Below are 13211 nucleotides of genomic sequence, written 5' to 3'. Positions count from 1 at the left end.
AAAAAAACAAAACAAAGTCTATGTTAGACCAATCTGCTTATCCTAACTAAAATCAGATATCTTGTCACAATACCACATGACAGTTTGATCTTTCTTCTTTATTTTTTTGTGTTTGGTATAATTTCCTGTCCTGGTGCTCTTGTTTTGGTAGTATTTCCTGTTAGGTTTCTGTGTTTACCTTGTGTTTCTTGTCATGCCAGCCCACGTTTTCCACACTGTTAGTTACCGTATTTTTCGGAGTATAAGTCGCACCGGAGTATAAGTCGCACCGGCCGAAAATGCATAATAAAGAAGGAAAAAAACTTACATAAGTCGCACTGAAATATAAGTCGCATTTTTGGGGGAAATTTATTTGATAAAACCCACCACCAAGAATAGACATTTGAAAGGCAATTTAAAATAAATAAAGAATAGTGAACAACAGGCTGAATAAGTGTACGTTATATGACGCATAAATAACCAACTGAGAACGTGCCTGGTATGTTAACGTAACATATTATGGTAAGAGTCATTCAAATAACTATAACATATATAACATGCTATACGTTTACCAAACAATCTGTCACTCCTAATCGCTAAATCCCATGGAATATTATACGTCTAGTCTCTTACGTGAATGAGCTAAATAATATTATTTAATATTTTACGGTAATGTGTTAATAATTTCACACATAAGTCGCTCCGGAGTATAAGTCGCACCCCCGGCCAAACTATGAAAAAAACTGCGATTTATATTCCGAAAAACACGGTAGTTATTTTTAGTTCCACCTTGTTCCCTCCTTTAGTGCTGGTTTATTATCTAGTGCAGTGGTTCACCAAGTGCTACCTCAGAAAAAACTTGCCTCTCCAAGTACCACCATAATGACCAACATTAACATACTGTAGTGTAATAAGCCTAGGTATTCATTAAAAAGCAAGGCAGAGGTTTTATTCAACAAGTGGATGGATGGATATTTTATGTTTGGCAACTGTAACATTACACACAGTTTGAACAGTAACACTGTGTTTGAAAAAAGGAAAATAGTGGGGGTCGGCTTCCTGGCCGTACGTCTCTGTTGCCTCTTGCATGGGCTGAGGGGGCTTTGGGGGCGGTGTCTGGGCTCCTTGTTCCTCCTACTTACAGCACACACACCTGCGGGGAGGCGTGACGGTGGGGTGAGGATGCCTCTATAGGGCTCCAGTCCTCCTGACTTGTCACCTGCTTGTCCATCGTTGGGCTGTTGGGGGCCCGGTTGCTTCTGGGGCGCCTCGTCTTTTTGCCTGCGTGGGGTGTGGTTTCTCGCTGGCTGGGGGGCTGGTTGTTTCCTGCTTCTCCTGTGCCTTGTCCTCTGTCGGACGTGTGTGTTTACAGCCTGCCGCTGGCCCGGTTCTGGGGCTCCTGTCGCTGGCCGGCCTGCCTACGTGGCACCGGTGGTTCCTTGTTCCGTGGGTACCGCACCTGCTGCTTTGGGTTGGGCTTTCTGGGCGGTTGGGGTCATATTTTGGCTCCCGTACATACTGGGAGACTAGGGCTGGGCGATATATCGATATACGCGATATATCGCGGGTTTGTCTCTGTGCGATATAGAAAATGACTATATCGTGATATTCGAGTATACGTTCTCACGCAGTTGCTTTTAGCTGTTGGCATTACACTACAGGCTCTCCTCGCTCTTTCCTGTGTCTCCTTCTCACAGACAGACAAGCGCACCTTCTTACACACGTCACATACTGTCACGACATACGTCACATACGTATACGCCCTCGCGCAGCAAAGAGGTAGAAGCATGGGTAACGTTAGCTGTGATGCTAGCGGTAATACGAGAGAGAGAAGGTGCGAATCTGGTAACAAATGAAGGAATAATTAATCCCCCCAAAAAACAGCAGGGGGTCCATCGTCTGGCGGTGGTTTGGCTTCAAGTGGGAATATGTCGAACAGACAACCATAATTTGTCAAGTGTGGGGCGAAAGCGTTGCTATAAAAAGTAGCATTACTGCTAATATGTAGCATCATTTGAAAAGTCACCCGCTAGAGAATGAAGAGTGCTTACTCCGCATGTCAACATCTCCGTTCGGTGCCACACCAACAAAATGCCGAGGCAACCATTTCCACATCAACACCGTATGAAAAAAAAAACGACATAAGGAGATAACGTCCGCCGGAACCTACCACATAGCGAAGGACGTACACAATTTGATTTCCTATTATGCAGCTAATTTTTATTTGACAGTTATTGAAATATCTTGTGTGACATCATGCACAAAAGTGCACTTTATTTGTTTTAAACTACTGTAGTGGCGTTCTGTACAAAAAGTGCACTTTAATTTAGTTTTGATTTGTCATCTTAGTGACATCATGCACAAAAGTGCACTAATAGCTTGTTTTAAAATGTCTCTGACAATCTTGCACGTTCTGTTTTGAAATTACATGAATGTTTGTGCCACTGCTTAATAACTGTTTAATAAATACAGTTTTGGTAAATTAACTCAGTTGTGATTTCCCTCTCTACATGAAAGTTTAAAATGAGCATATATTAATGCAGTATGAACAACAATGTTTTAATGTAGACACATAGAATCATCATACTGGTGTGATTATATGCATCAAGTGTTCATTCAAGGCTAAGGCAAAATATTGCGATATATATCGTCTATCGTGATATGGCCTAAAAATATTGAGATATTAAAATAAGGCCATATCGCCCAGCCCTATGGGAGACAAATATATTGTACATGCAATCACACATACAGTACATACAATTATTCATACATGCATTCATACATACATATGCGCACACATAGGTACATACACACACACACGGTACATACATCCACATGCACATTCACTGTATAAACATACATACAGTACATGCACATAGACATACATATGGATGAACTTGACTGGCCTGCACAGAGTCCTGACCTGAACCCGATAGAACACCTTTGGGATGAATTAGAACGGAGACTGAGAGCCAGGCCTTCTCGACCAACATCAGTGTGTGACCTCACCAATGCGCTTTTGGAAGAATGGTGGAAAATTCCTATAAACACACTCCGCAACCTTGTGGACAGCCTTCCCAGAAGAGCTGAAGCTGTAATAGCTGCAAAAGGTGGACCGACATCATATTGAACCCTATGGGTTAGAAATGGGATGGCACTTCAAGTTCATGGGGCGGTATAGCTCGGTTGGTAGAGTGGCCGTGCCAGCAACTTGAGGGTTGCAGGTTCGATCCCCGCTTCCGCCATCCTAGTCACTGCTGTTGTGTCCTTGGGCAAGACACTTTACCCACCTGCTCCCAGTGCCACCCACACTAGTTTAAATGGAACTTAGATATTGGGTTTCACTATGTAAAGCGCTTTGAGTCACTAGAGAAAAAGCGCTATATAAATATAATTCACTTCACTAATTCACATATGTGAGTCAAGGCAGGTGGACAAATACTTTTGGCAATATAGTGTAGGTATTGTTGAGTGCCAGTAGCAATTTCCACATACAGGGAATTGATACTGTTTCAGTTGAAATGTTAAAAGCACCCATCCCCCACTACAACAAACAAATCTAGGGATATTTGGAGACTCTGAAATGAAAGAGACTATAGCTTTTCTCTACGAGCACTGGGTGCTGCTAGGGGCTAAAAGCACTCACGGCACCGTCTTGTGACATTAAAAAAAAAAAAAGACACGAAGAAGCAACAGAAGAAAGTTTGTTTGTAGTTCCAAACATGTTAGTTTTGCTTTTGTCGTTTTTTGAGTCTTACCAAATATGCAAATTTGACGATTATTTCATTATGTTATGTCTTTTGATAATCCCCCCCCCCCCCCTTTTTAAAGCTTTGCTAGGCTGACATTGTCCTTGTCCCCTTGGTTTGCATGGCAGTGTGACTTTTTCTGCCAACACAGACATAACACAAGTCAAACATAAGCCTCTAAATCACTATGACTGTTCCTGTGTGTGAGCTTCACCCAAGGTGAAAGTCAAATAAAAAGCCTCTTGAGTTGACATTGTTTAAGACAAACTGGGCTGTTGTGCCGTGTCTCCGCCATCTGGGGACAGTTTGGTGCCGGCAGTGGGTCCGCCCCTCCTGGGACTCTGTAACAAGACCGTGTTTGTATTTGTGTGGTAGACGGACATGAAGGCTTGTCTTCGCGCTCACGTTTTATATCACAAAGCAACAAGTTGAAGATAAAATCCCTGTCTTTTTTCTTGAGAGCTCCACGAGGTGGAACATGTTTCCACTGGTCACATGTTTTCTAAGTATTGAACAAGGGTGGGTGGCCGAATAGACGCTACAACCAAAGCCTACGTAAGCTAAGCCATTAGTCACCGACCACATCAATTATTACGCCTCACGGTGAAATCACAGCTGTTGCAGCTGTTTACGCATTCTTGAACAACTTCATCTTCAATGCCACACCAAATTACAGCATGTCTGCTAAAACCAGCAGTGGAAACTAGCGAGGGGCAAAATACCTTGTACAGTCGAAACTCAACAAATGTAATTATCGTAATTTCGGCGATTCAACTTCAAATGTGAGCATAATATGTGCTATAAACTCATTCAATGCAAAGTTAAAGTTAATGTACCACTGAGAGTCACACACACACTCGGTGTGGTTAAATTAACCTCTGCATTTGACCCATCTCCTTGTTCCACCCCCTGGGAGGTGAGGGGAGCAGTGAGCAGCAGCGGTGGCCACGCTCGGGAATCACTTTGGTGATTTAACCCCCAATTCCAACCCTTGATGTTGAGTGCCGGTAATGGGTTCCATTTTTATAGTCTTGGGTATTACTCGGCCGGGGTTTGAACTCATGACCTACCGAACACTTTAACCACTTAAAATACGTATGTCAACCCTTTATTTATTACAATTTTGATGCTCACGCCTTACAGTTTTTGAAAAACCCCAAAATGTTCTGAGATTTTCCCGTTTTTCATTAGCTGTAAGCCATAATCATCACATTTAAATCAAGAGAAGGCTTGAAATATCTCCAGTTGCCTATTATGAGCCTATCTCATATATTAGTTTCACCTTGTACATCTGATTGCTAGTATAAGCAAACCTTTGCGAGATATTCTCATTGTTTGAGTCTCACCTGTGTAAGATTACCACTCATTTTCAAGAACCTTTGTTTTGCTTGGGGATCAGTCGATTGGCGCCACCTGTATGAATTGCTTGACAAAGAATAGACTTTTTCAGACTCTTTTTCAGTTTCAATCGATTTAACAAAGTAATCATTTGATCAATAAGGATTTGGTGCATAACCAATTGGTAGGTACCGTATTTTCCGCACTATAAGGCGCACTGGATTATAAGGCGCACCTTCAATGAATGGCCTATTTTAAAACTTTGTTCATATATAAGGCGCACCGCATTATAAGGCGCACCGCATTATAAGGCGCGTAGAATAGACACTACAGTAGAGGCTGGGGTTACGTTATGCAGCCCATAGTTGCGAGACCTGTTGTGGCTCAATATTGGTCCATATATAAGGCGCACCGGATTATAAGGCGCACTGTCAGCTTTTGAGAAAATTGGAGGTTTTTAGGTGCGCCTTATAGTGCGGAAAATACGGTAACCATCAAGGTTTGTTTGTCTGTAGTCTGCATGGTATTTAGTTACATAGCTCAAAAGATCATAAACAAATTTTTATCTAACTCTCAGGAAATGTTTGAAATGGGATAAGGAACAAGTGATTACATTATGGGCCTGATCCGGACAATTTCTAATATGTTATCTATAGAAAACGGATGGATGGATGTATCTATTGTCTAAGAGAGTGGATGACTGACAAAAGGGTTCACTCCGTTTCTTTCATTCTGCTATAAACAGCTCAAAAGGCTGATGTCACTTTTTTATTATTGGGAAGGAGATGAAGGGTCTGGCGGAGGTCTGCACTCTGCTTTTGTTTATGTTTTGAAGAAGTTGAGTCAGAATGGTTTGCACTACACTACTCCACTGTCTTTTTTTCACTGCTAGGATGTCAAACTTTATAGGTAGTTGATGCAACATTTGCCATCTCATCTCACGAAATACAACCCAGATCAGGGTTTAGCATTCACCGCAATAAAGTCCAAATATTACATGAAAAAGATACCGCAATAAAGTCTGAAATTAACAATAGCAGGGGGAGAATAAAGTAACAATTGCACATGTGTTGTAATATAGATGCCAGTTTAAAAACATACTGCAATACTAAAATAAATAATATGTCAATACATTTGTATAAAAGAACATTTTATATGTAAATACAAAGGAACATTTTATGAGGTCATACTAACGCTAAATTTGTATTTACTTCACATTAATTTACTTTATTTTGTTTTACAAAAAAAATCTTAAAACTACTACTGTAAAGTTGCAGATAACGATAAAACGTTGTAGTATTAGCAGGAAAATATTCACAGTTTTACGAGAAAAGCTGGTAAATCCGCCAGAATAAACGTAATAATACAATGTAGTTGTACTTTTACAGGAAAATGTCATTTGTAAATAAAAAGGAAAATATTTTTGGGGGGGGAAAGCTGGTATTTAAAAATGACAAACTGTAAAAATTGAAAATACTTTAATATTAGGTAGAGGTTAAAGTCAATAAAGTCCGAATTTTACTAGAGAGAAAAAAATAACTAGAATACTAGAAGCAAGTTATAATTACAAGAGCGGGGAAGTACTTTACAAAAAAAGCCGTAACACTACTACTACACTGAACAACAATATAAACACAACACTTTTGTTTCTGCTGCCCTTTTTCATGAGTTGAACTCAAAGATCTAAAACGTTTACTATTTACACAAAAGACCTATTCCTCTCAAATATTGTTCACAAATCTGCCTAAATCTGTGTTAGTGAGTACTTCCTTGCCAAGATAATCCATCCCACCTCACAGGTGTAGCATATCAAGATGCTGATTGAACAGCATGATTACTGCACAGGTGTGCCTCAGGCTACCCATAATAGAAGGAAACTCTAAAATGTGCAGTTTTTTCACACAGCACAATGCCACATATGTCGCATGTTTTGAGGGAGCGTGTAGTTGGCATGCTGACTGCAGGAATGTCCACCAGAGCAGTTGCCCGTGAATTGAATGTTCATTTCTCTGCCATAAACCGTCTCCAAAGGCGTTTCAGAGAATTTGGCAGTACATCCAACCGGCCTCACAACCACAGACCACATGTAACCACACCAGCCCAGGACCTCTACATCAAGCAGGTGTAGCTCCAGGATCGTCTAAGACCAGCCACCCGGACAGCTGCTGCAAAAATTGGTTTGCATGACCAAATAAATTCTGCACAAACTGTGGACAACCGTCTCAGGGAAGCTCATCTGCATGCCCGTCGGGGTCTCAACCTGACTGCGGTTCGTCGTCGTTACCATGTTGAGTGGTTAAATGCTTACATTTGATGGCGTCTGGCACGTTGTAGAGGTGTTCTCTTTACCGATGAATCACTGCGGTTTGCTGATGTCAACTTTGTGGATCAGGTGGTCCATGGTGGGGGTGGGGTTATGGTAGGGGCAGGCGTATGTTATGGACAACGAACGCAAGTGCATTTTACAGGCCCATTTTACAAATGGTGGTCACACCAGATACTGACTGCTTTTCTCACACCCCCCAAACCCCACCAGATCCCCAATAAAGTAAAACAGAGTGGCCTTTTATCGTGGGCAGCCTAAGGCACACATGTGCAATAATCATGCTGTTTATTCAGCGTCTCCATATGCCACACCTGTGAGGTGGTATGGATTATCTTGGCAAAGAGGAAGTGCTCACTAACGCAAATTTAGACAGATTTGTTAACAATATTTGAGAGGAATATGTATTTTGTGTATATAGTAAAAGTTTTAGATCTTTGAGTTCAAGTCATGAAAAATGGCAGCAAAAACAAAAGTGTTGCGTTTGTATTTTGTTCAGTGTACAAAGTCGCAATTCAATGGTTAAAAGTTATAGAAGAATAAAGTCATGTTTTAGGAGGAAAAAGCTGACAATTTCACAAAAATAAATGTAATAATTCAATAAAGTTGTACATTTACAAGAACATTTCATATGTAATTGAAAAGGAAATATTTTAGGAAAAAGAGTAATACGTAAACTTAATACAGTATTTGTTGCATTATTAGATCATATTAAAGAAATGCTACTACATGCAGTACGTGTATAATGGAAAGAATGAATACATTTAGTAAGAAAAGTACTTTGTTGATGCATATAATTTCCAGACATTGGCGGGCCACATAAAATGATGTGGCGGGCCAGAAGTGGTCCCTGGGCCTTGATATTGATACTTGTGCTGTAAACTGTTTGTAACAACCTAAAGCTAAAGATGTTGTCTGTTTTCTCTTTCAATATATTTAACTGCTTAACGGAGAGGGAAAGTTTGACGTCCTCGGGGCTTTAAAGTTTAAGCCCAAACTGCACAGCTGCCATGATAATAATCAAGCATGCAAACACCAAGCATGTGTTTTGGACATTGAAGCTGGTGCTTCTATCAGAACTTCTCTAATCCACCCACTCGTCTCTGCAGGGAGGCCAACTTCAAAAACTACACCCTCCTGCAGCTGGACGAGGAGTTTTCCAGAGGCCGGGGTCTGAACGTCGGGGCACAAGCATGGAAGGGCGGCAATGTGTTGCTCTTCTTCTGCGACGTGGACGTCTACTTCACCGCCGACTTCCTGACTTCCTGCAGGCTCAACGCTCAGTCCGGTCAGGACGCTGTCAGCTAACTTCTGTCCACCTTCGTATTTTACCCAATGCTTTTCTTCCCACAACTCAGGTAAAAAGGTGTTCTACCCGGTCTTGTTCAGCCAGTACAACCCCAAACTGATCTACGGCAGCCCGGAGCACATCCCACCAGTGGAGCAACAGCTGGTAAAAGACAATGATCTCGCTAGTCTATTGTACAAAACCCAAAACCAGTGAAGTTGGCACGTTCTGTAATTCATAAATAAAAACAGAATACAATAATTTGCAAATTCTTTTCAACTTATATTCAATTGAATAGACTGCAGAGACAAGATATTTAATGTTCGAACTGAGAAACTTTTTTTTTTTTGCAAATAATTGTTAACTTAGAATTTAATGGCAGCAACACATTGCAAAATTTGGCACAGGGGCATTTTTACCACTGTGTTACATGGCCTTTCCTTTTAACAACACTCAGTAAACGTTTGGGAACTGAGGAGACCAATTTTTAAAGCTTTTCAGGTGGAATTCTTTCCCATTCTTGCTTGATGTACAGCTTAAGTTGTTCAACAGTCCGGGGTCTCCGTTGTGGTATTTTAGGCTTCATATTGCGCCACACATTTTCAATGGGAGACAGATCTGGACTACATGCAGGTCAGTCTAGTACCCACACTCTTTTACTAATAAGCCACGCTGTTGTAACACGTGGCTTGGCATTGTCTTGCTGAAATAAGCAGGGGCGTCCATGGTAACGTTGCTTGAATGGCATATGTTGCTCCAAAACCTGTATGTACCTTTCAGCATTAATGGTGCATTCACAGATGTGTAAGTTACCCATGCCTTAGGCACTAATACACCCCCATACCATCACAGATGCTGGCTTTTGAACTTTGCGCCTATAGCAATCCGGACGGTTCTTTTCTTCTTTGTTCCGGAGGACACAACATCCACAGTTTCCAAAAACAATTTGAAATGTGGACTCGTCAGACCGCAGAACATTTTTCCACTCTGCATCAGTCCATCTTAGAAGAGCTCGGGCCCAGCGAAGCAGGCAGCGTTTCTGGGTCTTGTTGATAAATGGCTTTTGCTTCGCATAGTAGAGTTTTAACTTGCACTTACAGATGTAGCGACAAACTGTAGTTACTGACTATGGTTTTCTGAAGTGTTCCTGAGCCCATGTGGTGATATCCTTTACACACTGATGTTGGTTTTTGATGCAGCACCGCCTGAGCGATCGAAGGTCCGTAATATCATCGCTTATGTGCAGTGATTTCTTCAGATTCTCTGAACCTTTTTATGATATTACGGACCGTAGATGGTGAAATCCCTAAATTCCTTGCAATAGCTTGTTGAGAAATGTTGTTCTTAAACTGTTCGACAATTTGCTCACGCATTTGTTCGCAAAGTGGTGACCATCGCCTCATCCTTGTTTGTGAATGACTGAGCATTTCATGGAAGCTGCTTTTATACCCAATCATGGCACCCACCTGTTCCCAATTAGCCTGTTCACCTGTGGATGTTCCAAATACATTTTTGATGAGCATTCCTCAACTTTCTCAGTCTTTTTTGCCACTTTTGCCAGCTTTTTTGAAACATGTTACAGGCAACAAATTCCAAATAAGCTAATATTTGAAAAAAAAAAACAGTTTTCCAGTTTGAACGTTAAATATCTTGTCTTTGCAGTCTATTCAATTGACTATAGGTTGAAAAGGATTTGTAAATAATTGTATTTTGCTTTTATTTATGATTTATGATTTACACAACATGCCAACTTCACTGGTTTTGGGGTTTGTACAAAAAGGCTTGGAAGTAAGCCTAAGACTAGGGATTTTCCGATCAGGGATTTATACTGAGTGAGATCGTCTGATACCAATAACAATGACATGTATTATCTGTACATTTGTCAATGTATTTATGGTGAGCGCTATTGACCAATGAACAATATCAACACAATATTTAAACTAATTCCTTATTTTATTTTATTACATACAATTGTTGGAAGAAAACTAAGTCAATAGTTCACACAAAACTAAACAAATTCAAAAACTACTATCTACTACTCATTTAAATCACTTTATTCCTCAAAATCCTGTGTCCAGGGAATCATTCTCTGAATTTGTAAAGATGAATAAAAACAATTTAAAAAAAATATTTTGAGGAAATCAAAATGTTTATTCTAGTATTAATATCGACACCACTGATTTTTAAGATAGAATTAGGGTTGTACGATATAACGGTATTAGTATAATACCGCGATACTAATGAATCATATTCGGTACTATACCGCCTCTGAAAAGTACCGGTCCACCAATCCCGCTGTCGTCGTCACGTCATGACATTGCTGGTTTACGAGCAGACGAGCATGTTCGGTAGCTCACAATCACGGAGTACTTACAAATAGACAATGTGTGTAGACAGAAAAGGGAGAATAGATGCATTTTGGCTTAAAAACTAACGATAAAGATGAAGTTATAACACTGAAATGCCCTCAGGAAAAAGTGCTTAAGACATGGTTAGCTAGCTAGCGGCTAACGTCCAGCCAGTGTCGGCAGTGTTTTAGCTACTTTTAAATCACTAATCCTCGCCTTCATGGCGACAAATAAAGTACGTTTCTTACAAGTAACATCCCTGCAGGACGAGGAATAGCTAAACATGCTTCACTACACACCGTAGCTCACCGGCGTCACAATGTAAACAAACGCCATTGGTGGATGTACACCTAACATCCACTGTAATGATACCAAGTACAGGAGCGTATCTAGTCGATACTACTATGATTCCGTCGATATTTTTTGGCATCTCAACATCTTTTTTCGTTTAAAAAAAAAATTATATTATGATTATAAACTCAGGAAATATGTCCCTGGACACATGAGAACTTTGAATATGACCAATTAATGATCCTGTAACTATTTGGTATCCGATTGATACCCAAATTTGTGGTATCATCCGAAACTAATGTAAAGCATTCAAACAACAGAAGAATAAGTGATTAATACATTTTAACAGAAGTGTAGATAGAACATGTTAAAAGAGAAAGTAAGCAGATATTAACAGTAAATGAACAAGTAGATTAATAATTCATTTTCTACCACTTGTCCTTAATAATGTTGACAAAATAATAAAATGATAAATGACACAATATGTTACTGCATATGTCAGCAGACTAATTAGGAGCCTTTGTTTGTTTACTGACTACTAAAATACGAGTTGTCTTGTATGTTCACTATTTTATTTAAGGACAAACTTGCAATAAGAAACATATGTTTAATGTAGCCTAAGATTTTTTGTTAAAATAAAGCCAATAATGCCATTTTTTGTGGTCCCCTTTATTTAGAAAAGTATCAAAATAATTTTAGTACCGGTACCAACATTTTGGTATCAAGACAACACTAGATAGGATAGACTTGTATTTATCTCACAAGGACACACCAACAGTTGTTGTTGTTGTATTATCCTTTTCTAGACTCTTATTAATCTACATGTTAATTTCCTCTTAACGGCTTACTTTCTGCTGCAAAGCGGTTCCATTAAACTTTACTAAACACTTATTTCTTGGTGTGGTCTATAGTTAGCCTAGCAGCTAGCTTATCCCTTAGCATGGCTGCTCCTGCTTTTTCTCGGTGTGTAACATGTTTAGCCGTATCCTCCAGTGATAATAATACCTGGCAATGATTCTTAAAGATACAAATAAATACAGTTTATTTGCCGTAATGGAGGTGATTATTATTAACTACGCGTACCGGCTCCACACTGTATATGGAGATACACAATTAGCCGGGTGAATCAAAATAAATAAAACATTAGCCAGAGGAGATCGGCGTTTGTGATCGGCATTAATCCGCAATGATAATCACATACTTTTTCAAGAAAATCGACCAATGAGTGGCTCTAGTAAGAGCACACCAAATTCTTCTTTAAGCTCACAGCTCTTCCTCTCTGCTCAGGTGATGAAGCAACACACGGGCTTCTGGAGGGATTTCGGCTTCGGCATGACCTGCCAGTATAGGTCGGACTTCATCAACATAGGTGACTTAATATAGTCTGCTGTTGAAGTTATTACATGACGTGTCTTTACTTTGAGCTTGTATTGCATTACTCTGCATCAAATAGCTCAGGGCTGCCGCCTGCATATTTTAGCATATCTCGCTAGCAGAGGCTTTCAAGGCCCATTTGCATCAATTCATCCTCCCTCACGAATGAAATCAGGTTACTGTGATGCAACGTGATGCAGTAGTACCTCAACTTAAAGGTGTTTTAAGATAAGGGCTGTGTTTGAGCTAATTTTAATGCTTTAACTTGCAGGCATAAATGTGAGTTACAAGTATCCTTGCCAAAACATTCCCCTCACACTCACAGCTAAAAATCCACATCACTTGGTTTTTCCAACCATGGGAAGGAAGAAAGTGAGTGTGAAGGACAGTGCTGAGAAGAAGTGGATGATATTTGTTGAATTGAAGAAAGAAATCTGTTGTGTACAGGAGGAGTAGACGGCACAGACCACAAGGGGGCGTAGTTAAGCTGTAGTTTATATATATATATATATATATATATA

General features: G+C 40.1%; 1 protein-coding gene across 3 annotated transcripts in view; it reads left to right on the top strand.

The window, feature by feature from the left end:
- csgalnact1a (chondroitin sulfate N-acetylgalactosaminyltransferase 1a) overlaps positions 1-13211 on the top strand; it is a 93383-nt gene that overhangs the window by 71413 nt on the left and 8759 nt on the right. For all 3 annotated transcript variants that reach the window (XM_062031238.1, XM_062031237.1, XM_062031236.1), the window contains 3 exons: positions 8499-8677; positions 8748-8842; positions 12604-12685. In XM_062031238.1, the coding sequence (XP_061887222.1) occupies positions 8499-8677; positions 8748-8842; positions 12604-12685 (356 nt within the window). The remainder of the gene's footprint in view (positions 1-8498; positions 8678-8747; positions 8843-12603; positions 12686-13211) is intronic.

The sequence above is a fragment of the Entelurus aequoreus genome, linkage group LG21 (genome assembly GCF_033978785.1).
Source record: "Entelurus aequoreus isolate RoL-2023_Sb linkage group LG21, RoL_Eaeq_v1.1, whole genome shotgun sequence".
Lineage (NCBI taxonomy): Eukaryota > Metazoa > Chordata > Actinopteri > Syngnathiformes > Syngnathidae > Entelurus > Entelurus aequoreus.
Note: the sequence above shows the minus strand (reverse complement) of the source record. Positions and strands in the feature narration are given on the sequence as shown.